At 39.5% G+C, this 27,915-nt stretch overlaps 2 protein-coding genes across 2 annotated transcripts in view; both read right to left on the reverse strand.

Annotated features, from left to right (window-relative positions):
• Nucleotides 1–19,280, reverse strand: part of LOC137255918 (uncharacterized) — a 39,259-nt gene extending 19,979 nt beyond the window's left edge. The window contains exons 1-5 of the mRNA XM_067793509.1: nt 19,231–19,280; nt 12,970–13,059; nt 10,431–12,083; nt 8,077–8,205; nt 747–876 (exon numbers count right to left, since the gene is read on the reverse strand). Coding sequence (XP_067649610.1) covers nt 747–876; nt 8,077–8,205; nt 10,431–11,255 — 1,084 coding nt within the window. The 5' untranslated portion in view covers nt 11,256–12,083; nt 12,970–13,059; nt 19,231–19,280. The remainder of the gene's footprint in view (nt 1–746; nt 877–8,076; nt 8,206–10,430; nt 12,084–12,969; nt 13,060–19,230) is intronic.
• Nucleotides 19,281–21,188: 1,908 nt separating this feature from the next.
• LOC137255627 (tubulin alpha-1A chain-like) lies at nt 21,189–24,492 on the reverse strand. Its single transcript, XM_067793080.1, has 3 exons — nt 24,321–24,492; nt 23,055–23,277; nt 21,189–22,426 (listed from the first exon to the last, which is right to left on the reverse strand). Exons 1-3 carry the CDS (start codon nt 24,321–24,323, stop codon nt 21,297–21,299), a joined length of 1,356 nt encoding a protein of 451 aa, XP_067649181.1. The 5' UTR covers nt 24,324–24,492; the 3' UTR covers nt 21,189–21,296.
• Between the last annotated feature and the right edge of the window lie 3,423 nt (nt 24,493–27,915).

The following is a 27,915-nucleotide window of genomic DNA, read 5'->3' on the forward strand; positions in this document are numbered from 1 at the left end:
CAAGACAACCATCCATTAAGTCAGTTCTTTTGCTCAGACTAACTTGGTGGGGAACTGAAAGTCCATTTGGGAGTAGAGACCAGCATTCGACATAATCGTTCGAGGCCCAGCATCTGTTATTGTATGTGGCAGGTAGTTTCAAATATTTGCAGGTCCTTGAGGCCTAGAGTAAATCATCTATATTTTTTCCACCTGGAATTGTTTCCACTTTTTTCCTGTATTAATGTTCTGGAATCATCCATGGTCCTGAATGTTACGATAACTTTTAGTTTCACTTCTTGGTATTTCAGTGCTTTGCATGTAGGAATGGCTATAACAAATAAAAACATCTCTCTATGCCATAGGCTTCACTCACTGATTTTGTAGAAACTGTGAAACTGTGTACACAGTACAGTGCAGATTATTTTGATTTTACTAGTTTGACCTTAACAAAATGGGCCTGCAGATTTCATTCAGGGCCTGTAGAATTTAAAGCCTGCAGGCGGCAGCAAGCACTAATATCCGACTGCAAAATAAAAATATCGCATTCTCTGGATGAGGCTTATTTTGTTTTTATTGGTTTGACCTTAACAAAATGGGCCTGCAGATTTCATTCAGGGCCTTCAGATTTCTTTCAGGACCAGCAAAGTTCATTCAGGGCCTGCAGACTTCATTCAGGGCTTGTAGAATATAAAGCCTGCAGGCAGCAGAAGGTACTAATATCCGACTGAAAAATATAAGTATTGCATTCTCTGGCTGAAACATACCTTGGATGACTGGCAGGAAGACCTGGACCTCTCTACCACTCCAGGTCAGCCCCAGAGGCTGGACGATACTGCTGCAGCCACACAGGAAGGGAACTATCATCTGCTCGCCACACCACTCACTGACGCAGTACTGTGTGGAACAAAACAACGTTTTCATGTGCAACTTCAGTATACAGCCACAAGCAGGGATGTTAAGACACAAATTCCTGCATAAAAATTGTTACATCTGACCACTTTCTAACTGGCACTTATCAGAGGGGTACACAAAGTATGCTGTCTGGACTACCAGCTGTCCGACTTCCATTTTTGTGGAAGTCGTGGTGGCTGTGCAGGCTAGGCTGCTGACTTTGTGTGCTGGTGATTAGGTGCCTGTCTCTGACGGTGCAAGTCCGAATCCTGGATGGGATTTAAACAAAAAAGTGCCATAATTTGTACGTTACTAAGAAAGTGTAATCCCAAATATGACATATGTTACATTTGACCACTTTCTAAATGGCATTGTGTAATCATAGTTTTCAGACATGGGAGCTGTGCCAGTTTAAACTTATCAGAGGGGTACAAAAAATACGCAGCCAAGAATACCAGTTGTTCGACTTCCATTTTTGTGGAAGTCGTGGTGGCTGTGCAGGCTAGGCTGCTGACTTTGTGTGCTGGCGATTAGGTGCCTGACTCTGAGGATGAGGGTTCAAATCCCAGATGGGACTCAACCCAAAAATTACTAGAATTTGTACTTTACTAAGAAAGCGTAATCCCAAATATGACATATGTCACAAATATAACGAGAGTACACAAATGGATAGTCTTTGGTAGGACGTTATGTGCTAAATTTAGACTTGCACTAGTTATAGGCAGAAAGATAAAGAAATCACTACAAGGAGCTCTTTCCAAAATCACCTGCCTCTGAGCGTATTGTAGAATTTCCTAACATCATTTTCTAATGTATGTAAGGGGACTTCCACATTGCTACTCATCTTCAATTTCATCTCAAGCTTGACCAGCATTGTATGTGATGATCATAATACCCTATTTGTGTGCTGCACCTGTTTTAGTGTGTTAACCTATTGATAATTGCATTCTAATCTCTTACGTCACACGAGTGTCATAACAACTTGACCTGAGATTCTAATGATTTGATATGATAACCGATGACCTTTCAATCACGTTTAACAGAACTACTTTTCCATTCATGATAAACTCGTGAATTCATTCATTGTGAAGCTTATATGCATTGTGGGAATGTAAACATTGCAAACATTGCTGTGTTGCCGTTTAATTGGCAGTCAAACTCAGACATTACATATCGGTCAAAAAACATAAAAGCAATGTTTCCATTAGGAGATAAACATCATGTTGGCCAATTTCCGAGTGTTATTGAGTATTTGAAGCCCGGGAATATATTTGGAACTGACAGCGTTAGCCAGACGCTTCAAATAAAATATTCCCAGGCTCCAAATACGGGATTACACTTTCTTCAAATACTCAATAACACCGGGAAATTGGCCAAAATTTGATGTTTATCAGCATTGTAAAAAAAAAGGTAAGCCAGAGGTTTTACTGTCTGCACTCGTTTACACTGAGTACATGTACAGCAGTGAAGTGTTGTCAGCTGGCTATTTCAGTTGGTTCCCATGGTAGCATCTGGAGCTGTTCATTTGTGACGTCATTCTGACTTTACATCACAATATGATTTGAATGACGTCACCACTGTGGACGATACAACAAAACAACTGTTTGCCATGCTTGTACATGTCAATACACAGGGAATAGTCTTTCAGTTTCCAGGAATCGCATCCCATTTGATCATGTTTTTCAACCAATCAGATTACAGAACACAGTGACTTTTGGTTTACAATTTGTGATGTTAGCGCAGCTAAGCAACTGCAAACCAAGAAACGGATGCTGTTTACAGTAGGAGGCTATTCAGTGTGATGACAACTGACATGCATCATAATGTCAGTTACCAAGTGGCGAGACATAGTCAAAAAGTGTACAACTGTCCAACATTCTTCTGGAACGCCATTCTGAAACCGGTTTCGTGAAAGATGCCATAGGAAGGACACACGCTTTGAACAATTCATATGTGATGAAATCCCATGTAGTATTCTCTATATATCACATTGAATTGCTGTAATCACTACTCAACAAAATGTAACACTATGTAATGAGATCCCATGCAGTATTCCCCATATATCATGTTGGATTGCTGCAATCACTACTCTTGTTCCATATTGCCTTTGAGTTTGTATTCCTTAATATCTTTAACTGCTACAGTGATACCGATATTGTGATTTGTTTAACTTTGTAATCTTAGTTAATTTTAGAACGCAATTGTCAATAAGATACTTCTGTTTTGTTGATGTTGTTTCCCAAAGATTAGTGACAATACAGAAGATATCATATGCATCTCATTATCTTGGTGTGATTCTTGATTTGATGCATATAAGAATATGCTATTTTTAGTTGTTTTCTTTAAAAGTATATTTTGATAAAAAGCAAAAGTGTAAATCACTGGCACAACCATCAATTCCCAATGAAAATTAACAATTTTAAGGTCAACGATTCATATCAGTAAACAAAATAAAGTATTGATATATTTATGGTCACGATTATCAACACTACGATATATCATCACAGCTCTAGTTTCAAACTGTAGGTTAAGTTTTAGCATCAACCTGTGAGTCAACACAACTAGATTGTCTTTGATCAAAGGTTTAAAGGGGCACTGATGCGGAGCGAATAATGCTTCTCGCCAACGGTCTAATTACGAAAGCAGACCGCAAATTGGCCAGCGCCCACTCCTTCGACCGTGACGGACAAAGGAACTGGGCTCCTGTCCATATTAGCAAAATTTCTTCACTTAAACAGTCAGGAGGCCGGATGCCCATCACATGCCATTTGTTTAAAAATATCCATGGTATTCCTTGTCTGATCGTAACCATATATCCCAGCAGTGTAGTTCTTTTTGGATGCTTGGATGGTATACTTACTGATCCAATTTGATCCTATTTCTGTGTTTTTAACCTCGATATTTAATCATGTTACATGAAAATATGATGTCTACAGGCACGTAGCAAGCCATTTGTTTCAGTACGGAAGATTGCAAAGCTTTATATTTAGGTAGTTTTGAGTGTTGGTTGAGCTGTGATAGCAAATAGCATACGTAAATTTTGGTAGCTATGGTAGCTACAATGGTTTATTATTTATGATAATAAAACACACAGTTGATTTATTTGAATTCGTAAACAAAAAAACGATGACCTTGGCTTTGGTAGAGAAATCTGAAAATTGTCTTACGCAAAAAAAAACTTATTTCACTTATTTACCAAAGTACACAAAATTGCCTGTGTGTATTCCTTATGTAACGAAATTCCGTTGGTATCCTCAAAACAGTTTCGGCCCATAAGTGTTTTCAGGCTGCATGCGACACAGAGATTACATGTTCCTTGTTGTAACTCGCGTTTGATGGTGTAAACCTACACATGTTATTTGTCATCATTCTCAATTCATGAATTTATAACAGGTATAATTAGTAGCAACACCACTTCGGTTACTCAACAAAGGTTCCCATTTGGCATTTCTCCTGTCTGGAGTAAATACTCAACATCTTAAATTAAGGTCTGTAATGGCAAATGTATTGTATGTTATGTAATATGTGCATGTAAGTGATGCAAGAGGGTTTATCAGCTGAGTTACAAAAACAAAGGATTAACCGATAACACACTGATTGGTTAATTACTTTTATCATCTAGCGGATTTGTCAAAAGGCAGTGTGTGTAGATGACTGCACCCTGTCGTAAAGTGTGAGTGCAAAAACAACATCCTCCCTTCAAAGAATTAACCACGCTTGCATTGACTGATTGATTGCTCAATATTGGTAAACTAAATTACTTCAAATAGTTGACATCATACAATTAGTTGCCAGGTGTGCTATCTTGGGAGACCAATGAGAGGTTTATCTAATTTTCACCAACGAAAGACGTGAAACAATGTGTTACTTTTTCGCAAAGGAGACAGTTGTAAGACACGCGACACAGAGCAGGATTATTTACCAGCTGCAGATGAATGGAATACGATTTCTTTTACGTGGATATTGATGGATACATTCCTGACATTGTTGCTATAAAATTATTCTGTTTTACATTCATTATTTGCATTTTGTTTTAATTTATTTGTTGTAGCATTCAGCAGAATCTGTATGACAGAAAACACACACTAGATCGCGCATGTGTGTGAAATAGGATCCACATTGGCAATCTATGCAATGTATAAATGTTGCTGTTATGTTAGAAATTTACGATGAGTATAAGCAAATCGTGTGTTCTTTTATTAATTTTCAGAATCATACAAATATGATAATAAACTAACTAGGGTTATGAGACAAAATATAGAGACGTACATTGGCTTCGTTATTTTTCCGTCCTAATAGTTTTTTACCATTTCTACCACTGGCAGATGATTAACCTTCAAAGTGTTTCATTTGTTTTCATAATACATTTGTAATGAAGTATAAATGACTTCACCTCAGTTGATCTGTCTATAATTAAACTATCAATTGCGCTTACGGACTGCCCAGCAGAGTTCACGAACCAGTCACGAATTCTGGGATATCATCCGGGTACTCACGGGAGAAAAACAATAACAAAAGTTTACACCAGTCCACGGAAATTGCTCCGCATCAGTGCCCCTTTAAGAGATGAACAAAAGAGACATACATCACTTGGGGCTTACCTCCCAAGCAAGGAGGACTACAGCTGTGTTTCGTGGCCTAAGAGACCAGACGATATATCCCAATACCAAAACGTTCCAATCATGGAAATAGCAACAAAAACAATACCTCGGTAAAGAAACACTGAAAACAGCAACTTTAAATCGCCAAAACTGGACCAAAAAACAAAAAGACTGCAACTTTGATTTTGCACACATGGAAGAAGTTTCAACTGCATGTTGCAATAGTAAGTTTCAACCAAACTTACATTCCCTTTTAAAGTATTTCTGTTGTGTTATATGGCAGTTACCATCACGATGTGCATGCTTGTTTAGTGTTCTTTTCATTTGTATGAAATGATTGACAGTAACTATTTCTATATATTCAAAACAATTTTTCTGCGAGGCAACACACGGTTGCTTGGAAATTTTGACAGAAGTGCAGATCGTAATGCACATGTGCAGTAGTGCTTTCTTTGGTTTTTGTTGCCATTTCCACAATTAATGTGTCTTTTCTACATTTTTCTGCAATGTGGGAAAGCTTTCTTTGGAAGGCCTCTCATCATCATAATGATGAAAGAAGATACAACATGAAAGTATTGGCTAGAAACCTATCGTCACGAGCAGATATGATTGATAAAATGACTGAAACTATATCTGTTATTCTTCAGAACTTGTGTCACATTCACATACAATTACAAATCTGATGTAATAAAATTTCAGCATTAAATCCTTAAGAAAGTACAGTCAAATATTTTCAGTATACTTTGACAAAATATAGATAAACTGAGGGTTACCTCAGGGTGTTGTGTTTCTACAAGTGAGTGAGGTAAGTTTTACGCCGTTTTTAGCAATATTCCAGCAATATCACGGCGGGGGACACCAGAAAATGGGCTTCACACATTGTACCAATGTGGGGAATCGAACCCGGGTCTTCGGGGTGACGAGCAAACGCCTTAACCACAAAACAACCAAACAAACATGCACTATCTCACTCACTCACCCAACCAAGAACATACCCATGCACACACTCACCCAGCCAAGAACATACCCATGCACACACTCACCCAACCAAGAACATACCCATGCATTCACTCACCCAACCAAGAACATACCCATGCACTATTTCACTCACCCATTCACCCACCCAAGGACATACCCATGCACACACTCACCCAACCAAGAACATACCCATGCACTATTTCACTAACTCATTTACACACCCAGGCACACACTCACCCAACCAAGGACATTCCCATGCACACACTCACCCAACCAAGAACATACCCATGCACTATCTCACCCAACCAAAAACATACCCATGCACTATCTCACTCACCCATTCATCCAACCAAGGACATACCCATGCACTCCCTCACCCAACCAAGAACATACCCATGCACACTGTTACGGTTAAGAATTTACTGTGACAACAATTTAAGAAATCCCCTTCTGAACCAGCAAAACAGAACAAAGACAAGTTTAAAATATTCAGATATTATTATTATGCAACGGGAGCAAGTCACAAGTCAACATAACAATGCAGATTTCAGGTACAATTCAAGACAGACAAAATCTAAGTCAATGGGTCAACAAATACAAAACAGCAAACTCACCAAAGTCTTGGTGTTAGAGACAATCAACTATGGAAGAATGTCAACACAGTGATCGCTGTGACAGCAGATAATGTAGCTCTGGCGTTGATGGGTAAGCGTGGCAGTAACTCCAGCAAATATGAATGAATGTGAGTGTGAGTGTCGCCCTCAACACGGCAAGCAGATTTTATATATATTTACTAAGTCATTTCCTGAAAGTTCGGGAACAAATGAACATCGTCAACACTGTAGAATGCCCTCGAATAAGTCTCCCAGAAGTAATCACATAGAAAACAAGGAGCAGATAAGTGTTGACCAGCTATTAAAACAAAATGTGACCCATCATAGCTATTACTCCAAACACTAAACATTGTGACCCAATAATAATTATTACTGAATTAATAACTAAAATATACAGAAAATACATACTCATAACAACACACTCACCCACCCAAGAACATACCCATGTACTCAATCACCCAACCAAGAACATACCCATGCTCTATTTCACTCACCCAACCAAGTACATACCCATGCACTCACTCACCCAACAACATACCCATGCACTCACTCACCCAACCAAGAACATACCCATGCACTATCTCACTCAATCACCCACCCAAGAACATACCCATGCACTATTTCACTCACCCAACCAAGTACATACCCATGCACTCACCTACCCAAGAACACACCCATGCACTCACTCACCCAACCAAGAACATACCCATGCACTATCTCACTCACTCACCCACCCACAACCATACCCATGCACAATCTCATGCTCTCATTCACCCACCCAAAAACATACACACGCATTCACTCACTCACCCAAGAACATACCCTTGTACTCACTCACCTACCCAAGAACACACCCACACACTGTCTCACCCTCCCAAGAATATTCCCGTGCACTATTTCACTTACCCAAGAACACACCCATGCACTTGTTTGTTCATTATCTCACTCACCCAAAAACACACCCACTGTCTCAGTCATGGCTAAAATGTTGAACATTTGTTGAAGCTTACCGTTTTTCTGATGAAGTAGTAATCCTTGCTTGGTACAAAGCACCTGAGAGTCTGTCGGTTACCATCTACTGAGAAGTATTCATGACCCAACCTGAAGTGACCATTTGATGGTTCCAAATATTCCTGATTCTGGAAGAACAGGAATACAAAAACAAGATTGACATATTTAGATATTTACCGTACTGCATGGCATCTCATAAATACATGAGGTCAAAAGTGATACTCAAGGGCAAGAAACACAGCAGATGACACGAGAACATTCAGATAATTAAAGCAGAATTACTAAAGACAAGTTGACCAAAATTATTACATTTAAACAATGTTTTGTAACCATAAACAATAAATGGTGTATACTTGTTGCCATCTATTCAGTTTCTAGGACACCATACGACATGAGTTGGTGAGTGAGTGAGTTTACTTTTACGTCACTTTTAGCAATATTCCAGCAATATCACAGTGGGGGGCACAAGAAATGGGCTTCACTCATTGTACCAACATGAGGAATCAAACTCCCTACTGCCCTTCAAATGTCAAGAGAAAATACGTCTTCATGCCTTGTATTTATGATTGTTTCACAAACAGTTTTCATGAAACATATAGCGGCGGTGGGGTAGCCTAGTGGTTAAAGTGCTCACTCATCATGCTGAAGACCCAGGTTCAATTCCCCACATGGATACAATGTGTGAAGCACATTTTCTGGTGTCCCCTACCGTGACATTGCTGGAATGTTGCTAAAAGCGCTCTGGAAACTGAACTGAACTCACTCACTCACTCACTCACTCATGAAACATGTGACAGCCACAGAAAGCATGTTAGTATTTCACTTCTGTCAGCTGAATCTTAGAACTATACCTATCTGTCCAACAGTCTTTAGTGGCTGAACATTACTTCAAGCAAACCCCAAAGAGTTGTGTCCTTAGAAAACAAGTTGTGATTGAAACCAGTTAGACAAACACTGCAACAGTTTTCAGTGTACTGAGCAATCATGTACATTCCATGTATGGTAAGTGTTATTTGTTTGAAACATGTTCACCTTGGAGTTCAATTATCGATTTCAGGCATGTCATAAGGGATCTTAAGTCTTTTACTGCATCTATAGGTTCTTGATTTCAGGAAATTTGTAAGGGATGATAAATCGTTTATTGCATCTATAAGAAGCTACAGTAAGGGCATATGTCCCCATGAAATAAAATATAGGCAAACATATTGTCAAAAAAGTGTGACATTGTGCCTTTAAGAAGTAACATGCAAAATAAGGAGTGAGTGAGTTTAGTTTTACGCCGCACACCAGCAATATTCCAGCTATATGGAACCAATGACATGTGTCAACAAAATCAGCCAGCCTGGCACCCAGATCCTGTTAGTCGCTTCTTACGACAAACATAGTCACCTTTCATGGAAGCATGGTTTGCTGGAGACCTTTTCTACCCCGAACCGTCATGGGTCTACAAATTAAGGAATGTTGCTGTGTGCTGTCTTACACAATAAACTCACAGGAGTGGTAAGCATCTACTGATCTTTATTTAAAATAACAGTAATATACTTCAAACAAAAAAAATATTTATCCTTCGAGTAGTGAATAGGTGATGACGTTTCTCAAACTTGTACGAAAAAATATTTCCAGAGAAGATACTGTGAGTAAACCTTTCCCCAAATGGTAAATTACAGTTACGACATAAAAATATCTAAGAGAAATAATTATGGTGACTATTTAGGTGAAACAACTAATGCGCCTGTACAGTTTGTTGCAACAAACTATTGCCAGGGTTCCAGATAATGTATGTACACCTTATTTTTTCTATATAGGAGAACTGGAAAAACATAAGAGTCCATTTAGAGTACTGAATGGAATTTAACAGCGTATCAGTAATCTTGTGTTTTGCTTCATATATGTTCTACAATATATGTCTTGTGTAAACAGGTCAGTAAACAATTGAACATCAAATAAATACGTCTGTATATGATCCTAAGACCGTACACCACTGCTGTAGTGCGTATGTGCTGTGTTTTCTAGAAAGATGATATGACACCAATCAAGAGTGAAGCTTTAATTTCATATACAACAGCAGATTTCCAAGTTATAAGCAGTACATATATTCTTGTTGTCTTTTTTTATGCAAATATGTATTTAATCAACAAAAATATATGTATTTATCTTTGCATCCAAAATTTTAATGAATTTTCTTCAACTATTTTAGAATTTCTAGTGCAAACATATTGGAATTTGGAAGAGTTTGAGGCTAAAATTTGTAGTGACTACAATAAAATCGTAAAAGTTTGCATCTCTGAATAATATGTCAGCCAGTCATCTGAAGGTTAGTGACTTATATCTATCACAGAGAGGATATACTTACATTCAGGAGAACACCATGTCCTACATCCCGAAGTGCATATCCATCCCCATAGGTTTCACCTGTAATGTCATTCAGCATGTGCAACAATGCCAGATATCCACCTCTCTGAACAATGTTTGGCCTGTACAATGAGTTCTCAATAAACAGATTTAGCAGTTGGTCTCGTCTACACAGATTGTCAGTCCTTTCCCATATACTCACAATCTCTTCCATGTTGAAGTTTGTCTCTGAAAGATACTGAGCAGCAGTAGGAGGAACGTGTCCAACAGGATTTGATTGGCCAAACCCAGATTCCATTATCAACCGCATGTTGTGATATTGATTATATACACTTTGCTCTGCATGAAGTGATATTTCACCCCTGTGTGGTGACTGTAAATTCAATGGTTGTTGTCCTTGAAGCTGTTCTGTATCCTCTTCGGGTGAATCCTGAGATTCTGGTGCTGCTTGCTGACCTTCTGATGTTGATACTGTTACGTTGTCAGAAACATTTATACCAGCTTCTAAAACCCTACTTCTCATATAGAGCGATAGTTGATTGGTTTCTGTTACAGGCAGCTGTTGGTGGCTTGGAGCCAAGTCTTGGAGAGTGTCTTCCTCAGCTGGTTCTGACACCATCACTGGAATGGATGTAGGTTGATCAGGTGGACTGGTGTGCAGACCCTGATTCTCTTCTTCACCAGGTGGCGCCACTTCATTGTTTCTGTTACCAACGTCATCACCAGCTGGCAACACGTCAGTTTCATCACCAGGTGGTGACACCTCATTGCTTCCATCACCAATGTCATCCTCATCCACAGAGTGTCTGTCACTGAATTCCTCCATTACCAGGCAAAGATTCCTCTCAACTGTTAAAAGCCATGTTCTAACTCTCTGAACCAATTCTTGTGAAGTCTACAGCATGAATATGTGTCCCTGGATAATCACTGTGAGTCTACAGAATGAAGACGTGTCCCTGGATAATCACTGTGAGTCTACAGAATGAAGACGTGTCCTTGGATAGTCACTGTAAGTCTACAGAATGAAGATGTGTCCCTGGACAATCACTGTGAGTCTACAAAATGAAGACGTGTCCTTGGATAGTCACTGTGAGTCTACAGCATGAAGATGTGTCCCTGGATAATCACTGTGAGTCTACAGAATGAAGAAGTGTCCTTGGATAATCACTGTGAGTCTACAGAATGACGATGTGTCCCTGGATAATCACTGTGAGTCTACAGAATGACGATGTGTCCTTGGATAATCACTGTGAGTCTACAGAATGACGATGTGTCCCTGGATAATCACTGTGAGTCTACAGCATGAAGATGTGTCCTTGGATAATCACTGTGAGTCTACAGAATGACGATGTGTCCTTGGATAATCACTGTGAGTCTACAGCATGACGATGTGTCCTTGGATAATCACTGTGAGTCTACAGAATGACGATGTGTCCCTGGATAATCACTGTGAGTCTACAGAATGAAGATGTCTCACTGGATAATCACTGTGAGTCTACAGCATGACGATGTGTCCCTGGATAATCACTGTGAGTCTGCAGCATAGCAACACACATCACGATAGACTTCCATGGACTTGATGTCACTGTACGTGATCTGATGCCAGGTGCCAACCATAATGTCGCATTTTGTTGTTGGAAACCATTCTTAGAAACTGAAGAATATGAACAATGACAACTTTGATAATATTTCTGATCACAATAAGTGGGCAGCTAATTAGAACACAAATGCTGGGATAAAAACAGCATATTTTTACCACTATACTTTCTCTGAATCTCATTTATCATTGGTTTCTATTCTCAGTTATTGCAGTATTTTCCTTGTATAATTGGAAATACTATTGGACATACTAATATTAATGAAATCAAAATGGAATTTATTTCAAGACAATGAAGCCTTTCTTAAAACACCCAACCACAGGAGTGAAATGGTACGCTCTTACCATGGTATGGAACCGGAGCTCAAATTCAGTGCTTAGTTACTTGCACTGGTGCAACCAAATATTACAAAGAGCAACTTATTTATCAGTCAAATGTGCACAATATGTAAGTCAATTTTTGAGAACTAAATAAATCAACAATAAATCTGACATGAGCCTTGGTATAGGGATCAGCAGTGTTTCTGTGTTGCTATGGCTTCATGGGTACTGCATAAATGTTTATATGCACTGAAACTGTGATGTTATCACACATTACATTGCAACTGGAATTTGGCTTGTGCAACTGGGTTCCTATCTTAGGTTGCACCTGGTGGGAGTAGGTTAACATGTCTTAAATCAAGCCCTGGGTACATATTACGGTGCAAGGCCTTCCACTGGGTCTGTTTCAGTTTGGTATATGAGGCATGATCAAAATGCAGAAAATTGACAAGAGCCGACCCTTACATTGTTTAATCATTTTCATTTTATGACTAGAAGAACACAAAAGTTTTGGACTGTACTGTGATATACCAAACTGTAGAAAAAATACTGTGTTTGGTAGAACTGCGGAATACCATTTTCCTTCTGCCAAACCATTTCTCTGAGAAAGAAAAAGGGGTACCCAGTGTTTGTGCCAATTCTGCATCCTAAGACAGTCAAGATTTCGTCCAGCAGCCATTATAATGGTTATGGTCCACCTGTCATGTTGAATCTGCAAGCAAGCAATGACAATGAATGAAAACTCAGTAAAGTACTTTTCAAAACAAAACATCATTGTTCTTTGGCCATTTGCAAACTCAGTGCAGGAATTTAACCATGTAGAGAAGTGGTGGCAGTAGTGGTGTTTCCATGATTGAAAATAATCAACATCCGTTCACCACTTGTCCTCCAATAGTCGATAGTGGATTTAGTTTGCGATTCCCAACACCAGATGGCAGTGATAGTAGCATCAGGAGGAGCAAGAGGTCAAAGCTGAACATGAAGGAGAGGAGTAAGATGATTAAGAGTGTATGCATAGTCTGCCACAATGTTCAAAGTTAACTTTTTGAGCTAGCAAGTACTTGCTATCTGATTAAAAAAAGGTAGCAAAATCCCTTACCTGGCAACAGCTTTCTTTGTACTGCTGTTAATCCCTCCCTCCCAATCCCATTACTGTCCCTGGCCGTATGGAACTGTATCAGATCTCCTGACCCTCTCTCCACTCCCCCACCACCTGTTCACTAGTGATCTACTCAATCAAATTCTCTAAAAGTCTGTGGGTCTGCAAGTTTGATTTTTATCAAATCATTAAGAGTATCTGTCTGCAGTCTACATTTCTTTCAAGTGGAGATCTATCCTTTGAGAATGATAGCTAATTGATGAATGTAAACGGTTTCACTAGAAAATACCAGGTAGCAAGTGGTTGCTACTGTGTTTTCCTTTCATGTAGCAAATCAGGATTCTAAATAGCGAAGCTACCTCAAAACATTAATTTCGAACCCTGTGGCAGCAATTAAAACATCACAATATAACAATTATAAATTAAGCCCAATTATTGAAAGTAGGTTGCCAGTGATGTCATTTATTGTAGATGGTATCATAGAGATGTGACGATACATTGTACTATGAATAATCTTGATACTTTATCGAACAATAAATGTATCGATACTTTTTTCATACCATGATACATATCGTTGACCTCAGAATTGTTTATTGTCACTAGAAATTGACGGTTTTGTCAATATTTATATGTTTCTAAAGAAAATAAGTGAAGATAACATATCATGATGTGTATCTAATCGCATTGCATCGTATTGTTCCAAGATATTGCGATGTGTATCATATCGTGAATATTCTGTATCATCATACTTCTATGGTATCATTGCTCTACCCTTATTGTATCTCAGAAACTGGTTATTAGTTTTTATAATTTAATATATAATTATAAATTGAAATTAAAATCCATATAGCCAAATAAACACATATTGTTTGATCTGCATTCTAAGTATTGGTGAGTCACAAATGTAGCATACAACTTTGTGAAAAAGATGTAACTGATAGTACTGTCAGAAATAGAAGAAACTGTTTTTTCATGTTTATCTCTACAATTTGCGCGGTTGATATGCGAAAATGTGAAATATCTGTTAAAATAAGTTCGGCCTAACTACAGTTCCAGTTGTAGGGAGCCAGGAAACATAATGACAGAATTTTGTTGAGGAGAGATTACGGCAGAAATGAGCAATGCAGATTTTTTCAGAGTCCAAAACAACTTTTTTGGAACAGACCATTGCTTCATAAAGGGCACTTTGTAAATACCTAGTTTTGTATTAGACTTTGCTTCATTATAAACGATAGTTGTCGCAAACAATAACAACTTTCATGCTAAAATTATTAAGCTTGAAGCTAACATGGAGTCTTACTATCACTATAAAAGGAAACTGGTATGAGGGATCTTCTCAAACGGAAAACCATGATGAGTGTCACAGACAATGGTTGGAGTCAAGCTAGGGCATAGAGATATCTACTAAGATATGACAATGCCTTTAGGTGAATTAAAGTGGGTAAATACACAACATATCACAACAATTTACAAATAATATCTATCTACGGTGGTCATGCCACCTATATATTTTGAAACATTTACATGATGCTGTTCTATGGGTATCAGGTATCATACATACATATTTACATATCTCAACATAAATGTCATGAAAGAAAGACACGTCACATGTTAATCAAAAGATGAGACATAATCAACACACATGAAAAAGCACAAAATACCTTCGAAATGACCTCTTGCGCCAGTTGGCAACACATGCATTTCATGCGTAGTGAGTCGACTTTCCGTCGTCATACCTACTGAGCAACCTAATTGCTATCTATAGTCTGACCTATCGGTTTTGGCAACTATTTGTACTTTTCTAAGTTTAGCCTGATTTTACGAGTAAATGTGCATTTCTGAATGTCCTCTCACACATCCCACTGAATGCCCAGTTAGGCCTAAGTGTGCTATTTTGACATGTCAAATGTGCAGTTGTGTAAATTTGAGGGACACAAAATAACAGCCGACATAAACAATATCCAACAGTAATTAGTTGACGACAATGACCTCAACCGGTTCCTTTCCCGTAAACAGGAAGCTAAACAGTTCAACTCCACTTCAGTCTATTTGAAAATAACTGTGGTCACATTCAGCACAAATCATAAGTGAGGGAGGTTAGTTTTATGCCAATATTCTGGCAATATCACAGCAGAGAGCACCAGAAATGGGATTCACACGTTCTACCTATGTGGGGAATCGAACCCAGGTCTTCAGCATGACAGGGGAATACTCTGACCACAAGTCAACCCCAAATTCTCCCAAGTAATAAGGCTCACTGGATAGTCCAGTCCAGACTCAATTATGTACAGATCCCTGGAACATTGCTCAGTGCGGCATAAAACTAAACTCACTCACTCATGATCAAAGGACACCACACATCCAGTCTTCAGTGTGATGAATGAACTCCTTAACCACTAGACTAAGCCACCACAGGCCAAGATTTAAGGATAGACTGGCTCAGTTTGTTTTTACGCTGCTTTTCAGCAGAATTCCAGCAAAATCATGACCAGTAACACCACAAACGGGTTTGACACATTGTACACATGTGAGGATTCAAACCCAGGACTTTGGTGTGATGATCCAATGCTTGAACCACTTGGCTACCCCATCGCTCACCTAAGGATAGGCCATGGAAGAAGATCTTGTGATTATTCTATTTGAGGTCTGAAAATATTAGGTCCCCCTTCCACTAATACTCATAATAACTATACTAAAACTTTATATTGCATTAAATCCAACCACTGTGGGGTTGCTCAAAGGGCTAGCACTCAGTCCATGTTCCGCCTTGTTACCTAACAAATAAATACAGAACTACCTCAGTAATCTGTTGTTCTTTACACTGCTTTCACAACCACCTTTATTTTGTTTATTTATTTTTTATTCCCATATTTTGGTTACATTTTAGAATCAGCTTTGTAACTGATCAAGGAAATGGATTAACACTGAAAAAAAACACATCTCAAATCAAAACCCTTCCCTCAGAAAAAAACTGACTCTTCTTAAATGTTTATTCGGCCGAACTGCAAGAATTAAGTTATTAACTTCTTAACTTCATTTTCATTCAAATTGCTCTCAATACCAATCGACCAGCTAGGAAATCATCTCAGCTACGTACATAAAATTTCCAGTGATTATTATGAAAACTGCAACTATCTAAACAACACATACTAGTCTAGACATACCAGCCCATGGGATAGATTAAAAGTTGTAATGTTAAATAGTAATAATATATGGTGCTTAGTCAGGTGTCATTTGATAACTAATCAATGGAATGATGAAAGAAGATTTTGTACATGTAGCTGAAGATGATTTCCAAGATGTTTGCAAAATATCAAAATAAAATGACTTCCTCTCAATTTATGAAGATTATGCTTGCAACGTGTAAGCGTGTGGAAATTTCACTAATGCTGACTCACTTATGGTCAAATAGTGTAGGTACAATGTGTGAGTGTCCATTTCTGGTAACATTTTACCAGTGAAGTCTTCATAATGTTTTCAAAATCACATTATCATCAACTGCAGGGGTTCAAAAATCCCATCGCCCAATTCCCGGCACAAGTCAGTTTTAATTTCAGGCAGTTAGATAATGGCATCTTACTTGTCCGTGGACTACTACATAATTTCCACTTGTGGTTTCAAACTACAAATAATCTTGTTTTCATTTCATATTTGCTCATAGTGAAGCTATTAAATTTCGCAATAATAATAAAGTAGAGCTAGTAGAGGGTGAAATTATCACTCTTCGATAAACAGCCAATAAACATTAACATTAAGCACTGTGTCATAAAATCCGGACAAGATGAAAATTAGTCAGTATAAGTTACTTTCTTGAAATCACTTGCCCTGTGGCAAGTGGCTTTTCAACATATTTTTTCACCCTGATCTGGAAGTTTTACTTCAAATTTGGTGAATACATAAAGCCATTTGCATTAGACATAGAGGCAAATATCTACCCCACATCCAGTAACTGCCTGCATACAGACCTACATTTGTAAAGTCCATAACTGGATAAAGCTCTAAATACAAGCATCGTCTCCCTTTGGTAATGCGTTACCTATCTCTTGAATAGGTATGTTTCAGTCATGACTGTATCGCCTGAGTTGTCTCCCTTTGACTAGAGAACTCTGAGAGAACTAAGAGTCATGTTTCTAGTAAAGTGCTGAAAGAAGGGTGTTTCTTGTATGCGTTAAAGGAGGATGTTTCTAGTATAGCGTTAAAGAAGGATGTTTCCTAGTAAAGTGCTTTAGTCTAGTATAGAGCAACAAGATTCATGTTTCTAGCATAAAGCTAAGAGAGGGATGTTTTTTGCAGAGTGCTTAAAGAGGGATGTTTCTAGTAAAGTGCTATAAGCTATTGCCAAACTCCATCCCCACACAAAGAGAAAATATAGACCATGTGATTCCAGTGCTTTTTGAATTTGATGATCAGTTGGTCAGGGTAACCCAATCTAAAATCATGGCATTAAAACTAACTGACAACCCTAACCTGAATTCTTTTGCTTTCTAGGGAAATAGTGAGCATGTATAGTTTTGTCAGTTTTACTATGATCCCATTTTTTTTCTGCTTGACTAGCATTTTACAAGTTGAATAATAAGAAAGGTATGACACTTTATCAATAACACAGGGACTGGGATACACAACTTTGACAATGGGTCATTTTCAAAGTTCTTAGCCATTTTCTTAATTTAGAATGGGCCAGTGCCATTGTATCAATAGTAAACTTCAAAATTTTATTGGGCCATTTTTTATTCTAATGTGCCTTTCCTAAACCATGTATACATCATTCTGAGGCAGTATTCTGGTATTGACTCTCATATCCTTATCTGGCATGAAGTTGGTGTCCATAAAGTATTATGCTATCATACAGGTCTTTTAATCCCAATGTTGCCATGGCTACCAAAGTCTGCTTAATGCCAGGAATTCAGTAATGGTTATCAGTGCTGCTGGCAAACGTTACTCCTCCTACCTTTAAAGACAATCTAGCATTCAAGGATAGTAGATGGTAAATGTTCCATCACAACAAAGCAACTACTTGCTAACGGTCAAATACATGTGATACCATTCTCTGTCCATCCAGATGATGGTTTAGATTGTTAATGTTATAAAATAAATTCAAAACATGTTGATCAACTAGCCAAACTTCAGTTCTATTCAAATTCTAACCATTTTTGTAATTCTAAACTCTATTTCCCTACCTCAATAGTTTGGATTTGATTCCATGGAAACACAAAGGATTTTGATTGGTTAAAAGACAAACATTATTTATGTACATCAGTTTTTGTGCAGTTATAAAGAATTGTGAAAAAAATGCCAAAAAGCAGCAACATTTTACATATGTTTGTACATAAATGGTGAACGAAGCCAAAAGAAAAACGAGAATTAATCCTCAATGTTTTGGGTTAGACTTCCTAAATAAACACAACCAATACCCTAATGTGAGGATGATTTTGTACAAGCAAATAGATGTGTTTGTTGAAACCTATAACGAGCGACCATATAATAGATCTAATATATGGTCTCTGCTATAACTTGGTTTAACTGATGAATCAGCTCCACTTACTGATTTGATTTTGGGCCCTCTAGTTATTAGCCGAGAGCTATCTAATTATCACAAACGACCAATGGTGTCCATGGCGTGCCGATACAGAGCGGCGGCGAGAAATGGCTGAACAACGAGTTACCTCCCTGTAGTCAAGAACCCATCATAAATGTTCCACACCGAACCAACCTGTCGTACACGTATCATAAATGTAATTAAGACACATGGTCGTGAAGCGAAAGGATGTGGGAGAGCATATTTACCGTTAGACTAGCCTCAGTGAAAAGTGGCTTCAAGATGGCGGCGTACATATAACTCTGGGAAATCCCCAAAACGAAAATGCTTTTTCTTAGAAATTCGGCCTCCTTCAAAGTTTATAATATTATAACACCAGCCTAGGTAATATCGGATCATATTGCAGCTTCCCACTGTTACCGGCCATATGGCAATACGCTTTACAAACGATACATATTGCAATATTGTTTCCTGAGAAAGCCTGTGTATTGTGAAAAGAACATTTTTTTCGTGGTAATATTTATGGTTAAATTAAAATGTACGTTCTTTCTTCGTTATTCCATGACAAAAGGTATAGAAATCTACCGGAATGTTGTAAATTGTGTAAAAAAGAAAATGGATTCAATGTTGTATGTTTTGAGGCTTTAGATCTATAATATATAGAAAATAGGCTTTACGGGCACAATAAATACCACTCACTGTCAAACACCATGAAAAGTCTAGTCGGTGCAGACTTGCTGTCCTAGGTCATCTAAGTGGGAATATTGTGCAATATTTGGGTGCGAATCCGTCAAAATGTAGGGGTACGAATTCTTTGCAGTACGCCGTGTAAACCCTAGACCGAATATTTGAATTCGTTCTTACGTCATGCAAACTGTTTTGGACCAATTTATTCTACAGCAAAGTTCGTCTACTATTTAGAAAACTGCACGTATGTGCTTGGGTAGAATTTCCTACCCACATAATCGACCCACAACCTGAGTGCCCGTCAAACCCATACGTTTTCAGTATTCATTCTTCAAAATACATTTACTTCATATTTTGATTCACTAAGTCTAATCCAGTTGGTAATACACAAATTTCAAACAGTACTTCTAGGTTCAAGATTATTGTTGATATCGTCACAAATACTTAACAGTATTTCAAATTTAGACTCCATTCCATCATAATCGTTTGGCACCAGAGCAAAATAACCACTTCACTCGCACATCTAATTGCATTGTTAAACTCATTCGACTTAGTCAAAGCTTTCGATAGATTTTTGACGTCATTCGACTTGTCATAGCTTTTAATAGATTGACGAAAATCTATATTTAAGCACAGGTAACCTGTTCTATTTTTATCTTTTCTCACTGTGCAAGACGTTAAGAATCCAGCCTGCGATAATCTCTATATATAGTCTCCCTGATCCAACAATACAATTCACTTGACCGTACAGAATGTATACGGTTACCTCCCTTCGACCGCAGTAAATTCCCCGCAGTGGCGCGCTAGCGCACCCTAACGCTGCTTGCAGCATATTAATCTAGTAGTCTTGCTCCAATATCAATAGCTGCGTTCGATTGTTATGGGTGAAAATATGAAAGTATATTGAGGTTACTGTATGCCACAGGAAATCCCGTTTTCCAAATGGGAAATGTGTCATGTCAAAAGGAGAAATGTCCAGTAATATCCAATACATGGCATATTGTAGGAAATCTGCATCCAAGGATCATATGCTACATGCACTGGCACATCTCAATATTGACCATAAAGTTTCACATTTGACTGTCGCGAAAATAAAATATATAGCTAATATCAAGAAACATAATTTGACGTTTTGGAAATTATTCCAACGTGAGTACATTTGTGATAAGGATACCCTTTTGTCAAATGTTTTAAAACGCAGACATCTCACTCCACAGTATTAGTTTTTCCTGTCATTTTGCAATATTCCAGCAATTTCAAGGCAGGGGACATTAACACTTCATACTTTGTACCCATATTTGGAAATAAACCAGGGTTTTCAGCATGAGCTAACACTTAAACCATGAGACTACATGACTGCTCCACCACCACATTAGCAATAACCACATCAGGGACTGTTTTACCCATGTTTGATAACCTTCCAACCAATACTGCTAACTGCACTTGCTTAGTTCCATGGTTTTCTTATTCACCTCCCTTCAACTAAAAAGCTATGTTATAAACCACACAAGAAAAAAGCTTTTCTTGAAATGCTTTATTGTTGCTTTGGTCATGAATGCATCTTAATTTCTGATGTTTTGATTGCACATTTTGTAGACAGGACTGTAAGTTGGTCGATTAATGCTGTTTAGTATTCCTCTCCCTCCTCTTCTCCCTCGGCCTCAACAGAGTCGACTCCAACCTCCTCATAGTCCTTCTCCAGGGCAGCCAAGTCCTCACGGGCCTCTGAGAACTCTCCCTCCTCCATACCCTCACCCACATACCAGTGGACAAAGGCACGCTTGGCGTACATCAGATCAAACTTGTGGTCAAGACGAGCCCAGGCCTCAGCAATGGCAGTGGTGTTGCTTAACATGCACACAGCTCTCTGGACCTTGGCCAGGTCACCACCAGGGACAACAGTTGGTGGTTGATAGTTAATGCCCACCTTGAATCCAGTTGGACACCAGTCAACGAACTGGATGGTTCTCTTGGTCTTTATGGTGGCGATGGCAGCATTGACATCCTTGGGGACGACATCACCACGGTACAGCATACAGCAGGCCATGTACTTGCCATGTCGGGGGTCACACTTGACCAGCTGATTGGCAGGCTCAAAACAGGCATTGGTCACCTCAGCAACTGACAGCTGCTCATGGTAGGCCTTCTCAGCGGAGATGACTGGGGCATAGGTAGCCAGAGGGAAGTGGATACGTGGGTAGGGCACCAAGTTGGTCTGGAACTCTGTCAGATCCACGTTCAGGGCACCATCAAAACGGAGAGAGGCAGTGATGGAGCTGACAATCTGCCCAATCAGACGATTCAAGTTGGTGTAGGTTGGTCGTTCAATATCCAGATTGCGTCTGCAAATGTCATAAATGGCCTCATTGTCAACCATGAAGGCGCAGTCTGAGTGCTCCAGGGTGGTGTGGGTGGTCAGGATTGAGTTGTAGGGTTCTACGACAGCAGTGGCAACCTGTGGAGCTGGGTAGACAGCAAACTCAAGCTTGGATTTCTTGCCATAGTCAACAGACAGTCTCTCCATCAACAGAGAGGTGAAGCCAGAGCCAGTGCCACCACCAAAGCTGTGGAAGATGAGGAAGCCCTGGAGTCCAGTACACTGGTCTGCCAGCTTCCTGATGCGGTCAAGGACAAGGTCAACAATCTCCTTGCCAATGGTGTAGTGACCACGAGCATAGTTGTTAGCAGCATCTTCCTTTCCTGTAATCAGCTGCTCTGGGTGGAACAACTGACGGTAAGTTCCTGTGCGAACCTCATCTGAAACCAAGACAAGGATGGATTAGTACCATAATAAGTCTTCCAGTATTTGCAAAGTAAGACATAAAATATTGCAAAGTAATGGCTAAAAACCTATTTTATGCAGTGATGCAACAATCAAATGTTTGTGATCCAACAGAGATTGCTTCACATACGTATCTACCAAAGGCAGATCTGCAGGGGGGTGAGGAGTTTCGTTCTGAAATTCTGACTATTGAAATTCATGTGATATTGCAGTGTGCACCTTCAACCACTCCCCCCGCTCCAAAAAGCTGTAACCGCCCTGCCAGCAGCGAGTTTTACTCCGCTTTTAGCAATATTCCAGCAAAATCACGGTGGGGGACACCAGAAAATGAGCTTCACACATTGTAACCATGTGGGGAGTAGAACCCGGGTCTTCGGCGTGACAGGCGAACACTTTAACCACTTGGCTACCTCACAGTCCCGCGCTTGCTAACAATCTACAATGCCAGTGTACTAAGCCAAAACACACAACTGAACCACACATTAACTCTTATGTGAGTGGTGGTGTCCATAAGTGTTAAGTGGTCCTCTTTGAAGCAATTTGATACTTTGCAATCCACCACATGTCCATGATACATTCCTGGTACAGGAAAACCATACTCACCAACTACCGTTGGTTCCAGGTCAACAAAGACGGCCCTGGGGACGTGTTTCCCTGCCCCAGTCTCGCTGAAGAAGGTGTTGAAGGAGTCATCCCCACCCCCGATAGTCTTGTCTGAGGGCATCTGACCATCAGGCTGGATGCCGTGCTCCAAACAGTACAGCTCCCAGCAGGCATTTCCAATCTGGACTCCAGCCTGGCCGACATGGACTGAGATACACTCCCTCTGTGAAGAAATATTTATTCTGTAGTCTCAGTGACGACAAAAACAATACACACAATTTATTACTATGACACCTATCACTTTCCATATGCACATATTGTAGATATCACTTTGTATCAACATGTCAACAGTTGTGCACATACATGTATAAATAAATGAAACTAATCATCCCCCCAACTAGCCCCATTGCTATTTGATAGAAACATTTAACTTTCCAAAAAGAAATAAAAATAAAGAATTTGAAGTTTGGATTTTTTGCCAGCGACTACCGTCATCCCAAAATGGTGTACGCTCCAACAATTCAAGAAACGACAATGTTAAAAGATATGTATGGTGTGTGCGCGTCTGGGGCAAGTACCACAAAGGGTTTGAGCGGACTGCTGGTGGTAAAACAAAGATAACAATTCAACTATCGCTACAAATCCTTCTCTTAGGAAACATTGTGACATTATCCGCATAATGCTTTGCCCGAGACGGCAGCCTATGGCATAATTAATATAACGGCCTGCGGTGAAGCAGGAAAGGCGCGACTGCCTTGACATTTGACCTTTGACAATGAATCATGCCACACTCGAGACGACAGGAAATTGAAAGACTTGATCTTAGAGAAATTCATCCCTCAGTATCTCACAATCACAAAATCAACATCGTTCAATATCCACCGCTAAACAATCTTTGTCGAAACATGTTATCTGAGAGTGAAATTTTGCTCCATAATTTATGATAATTGCCTAAAACACCAGACGGGCGCCATATAAATGATACCGAGCCCTACCGATCCTTAATTCTATCGCATTCCTTCTTGGTATTTTCAAGATAAGGTTTCGTTGTTTTAAAGTGTATGCTACCATCCACACTATTAAGAACGTCATGGAACTGTGGGGATGAGTAATTTTCAAACGTCTATGACGCATCCGCTCGGCGCGCACTAACCACCTGAATTTAAAGATGGGAGTGCCGGTTCGTCCAATTTCTGTGGAAGTACATAAATTTTAAGATATACATGAAGCATTTGTGAATCACATGTAATTAGGCAATCTACTCACCATTTTGTGTTAGATATCTTAGCACTTGAGAACCGGTGGGGAATAGAAGAAAGCTAGTCGAGCTTGTCTCACACTTTGACGTCGATGGTCTGAAGTGAGCAGGCGGACTGTGGCGACCGCATGGGCGATATGAGCCTTTATACCCCTCTGACTCACCGCGGAGTGATACATTAATCTCATTGGTCAAATCCGCCTGGTCAGTAAATATCGTGCGATTTGAATTCAAGTATTACTCAGCGTTACCTTAACGACCGTTAGGATATAAATGAAGAGAAATGGTGAATAATATTTTAATAGGTCTGCCGACATGCCAACCGGCGAAGGCGACCTCAAAAGCACCAAACTGAACGAACGAACAAATGTGTTTTTGTGCGACAAAAACGTTGAATAGAAATATGAACGGGAGGACAACAAAGAGATATAATCTACCTTGAGTCACGAGACAAAGGGAATGCTTGATCCCTTTCTCATGAAAAGATAACGAAACTTGGCGTGGCCGGTAATTGATTTTGTCTGATTGGATGAATAATTCTAACGACAGTCAAGAGGGCCTAACAAATATTTTCTCATGATTTGTTGTTTGCATGACCAGGTGTCTTTGTAATCAACGCCCATTTCCAGGTGTGGGTAGGTAATTGTACCGTGCGATTTCATTAACTGACTGTTAGCATGAGTATCTCATATATATAAAATAACGCACACGGACACACACACACACCACCCCTATCCCCAGCCCCTCCTACCCCCTTCACCCTCATCCCCCGTTCAGTTAATGTAGCACCACTACCAGTTGACAGGTATTATCTACAACATGTAGATATAGTCTCCCTGCTGTTAATGAGCGTACATAGCTGACGCTTTGTCTCTGACTGCATATTATTTTTTAGAGAAACAAATCATTCCTTTCAGGTTGAAAAGAAGTCCAAGACAGAATGGAGGTCCAGAATCTGAGGAAATCTAGACTTGCTTCATTTAGCACTTTAGCATTGAAGAAAGAGTGGGGCGGAAGAGAAAACAAATGCGGTTCATGATATATGAGACAGGCTTGAACAGGCTAGAACATACTATAAACCATAAATAATCTCACAATTTATACGTAATTCCTTCACCCTTAGAGGTAATATCCTACACAAAGTAATCCAAAATGTTAAATGTTTAATCATCTTTGAATTTACATTTAGCTAACGTTAACGCCATGACTGATTTTTACCAACGGACGCCTCCCATTGCTAAAGCTGTAAACGAAGCAAGTCTAGATTTTCTCTCTTGATCTGTGGTCTACTTTTCAATATAAACAGGTGCACTTGTTATAATTAAAATTACCATCATTCAGAGACTAAGGGTTGGTCTATTGTGGGGAAGTGGGCACAAGTCGTGTACTTTGATAGTTAGCCTTGCTCAAGGGCTGTACTGAACGCTAAGCCCATGTATGTGTAGGTGTGTGTGTGTGTGTGTGTGTGTGTGTGTGTGTGTGTGTGTGTGTGTGTGCCCTGTAAAGAGGCAAGTCAAGATAACAGGACAGACTACGAACGCCAGTCTGTTACATTTGTAGTCCTTTTCAGAAATTATCTATTTAATCTATTATCACCTTATATCAGGTGTGATAATGAATGGGTGTGATTTTATGCCTTATGTCACGACGGGGGACACTAGAAATGGACTTCACGCGTTATATACATACTATGGATTCGTAGCCTTTGAGCGTGACAAGCGAACGTTTGAACTCCATGGTCAGTCCATACCCGTGAAGGTCCAGGGGTAGAATAGGCCTTCAGCAACCCATGCTTGCCATAAAAGGCGACTGTGGTTTTGTAAGAGGCGACTAACAGGATCGGGTGGTCAGACTCGCTGACGTGGTTGACATATGTCATCGGTTCCCAATTGCGCAGATCGATGCTCATGTTGTTGGTCACTATACTGTCTGGTCCAGAATCGATTATTTACAGACCGCCGCCATATAGCTGGAATATTGCTTAGTGGGGCATAAAACTACACTCACTCATTCCCTGGTTACTCCACCACCCTTGTTGCTTGCACTCGCCATGACGACACACATAGGCAACATGCGCCAGAACAAGCCCATGGCCAATGTCCAAGACGGGAGAGGATTGTTTTTTGTGTTTTTAATTCAACGCGGGACAATGTTAAAGTTCCATATGAATGATACTTTCTGTTCTGCAGATATCAGTTTTTCAATCAGATAACAATAAATTTCCTGAAATCATAATTATTCTCTCTTTTCCTGCGGAGTATCCGTGTTCATTGAAGTGGAACTTACTATTATACAACAGATCACAGGATCTTGGGGGGAAACTTGGCGTTCAGCAAGTCACGTGCATTTTCATTATTTCGTGAATGTTGTGCACACGGTCCATAGTTACAACAACGTTTGTAGATTTTAACTGTTGACGGGTTATGGGAACATTCATGATTTATGTAGGGATAAACTATCAATTATGGTTAAAGAATGACCACGTGTGTTTATAATGAAGCCTGTAGCCGTTATATATTCAGCAAACGTTGTTCAACAGTCGGCCAGTGTAGCTCGTGATCTTGTTTGCAGTTTGATTGCCCTGAAACAGATGGCCACGAATGCCTTATAATCGATTACAATCGTTGCTTGCGGAGTCGGAAGAAGCAATGTGATGCAAATAATATATCTGAGGAAATATTTTTAATACACATGATTAGCTAGCCTGTCTCAAAGTCCTTGTACCACATTAATTTGTCTACATTCAATCCGTGAAGATCTCGGTAGAATTGATTGGGATCGGGATCTGGTGGTTGGCTGACTTGGATGACACATGACACATGACACCGTAATCCCAATTGCACAGATCGATGCTCATGCTGATGATCACTGGATTGTCTGATTCAAACTCGACTATTTACAAAACCGCCGCCATATAGCTGAAATATTGCTGAGTGTAGCATAAAACTAAACTCGCTCACGCTCTACTTTCTAGCCCATTCTGTAACGCCAGAGCCCTAAATCAAGCAAGTCTAGATTTCCTCTCAATCGCCTATCCCGCTGGGACTCCTTTTCAATTGAAATGGTTTTTTGTTACTAACAGAATTATGTGTAATCAGAGACTAAGCGTTAGTCTATCACAAGAAGTCTTCCGACCCTTTTCAGATATCGCATCCTCCCGTATATACATTGAATGTCCTGCAACAGGTGATTTGGTTTGTCATAATCGAATAAGATCGTTGGCAGCTGGACGTATATTTTCAGAGAAGAATCAATGTGTACCCATTCTCTCTGAGTATCTACTCGTCATTGGTCATGGTCAATCAGATACGAGGTTTCGTGACTACTTTTGACTCGAAAACAAAACAGTATATAATTAGGACACTTATACATATACAGCCGAGGGAGATAGCAGAGCGGTTCGACTCCCCACATGTGTACATGAAACCCGTTCCCGTATCTTGATACTGCTTGAACATTGCTAAAGCGGCGTGAAACCATATTCACTCAATATGCTAAATACCCACCCTGAAGCATGTACACATTTACTGAGGTGTCCTGATTGTATAGTGTTTTGTTTGAGAGTCAAAAGTATATATAGGACGCGGCAGTATGCCTTCAAGA

The sequence above is a fragment of the Haliotis asinina genome, chromosome 11 (genome assembly GCF_037392515.1).
Source record: "Haliotis asinina isolate JCU_RB_2024 chromosome 11, JCU_Hal_asi_v2, whole genome shotgun sequence".
Classification (NCBI taxonomy): Eukaryota; Metazoa; Mollusca; class Gastropoda; order Lepetellida; family Haliotidae; genus Haliotis; species Haliotis asinina.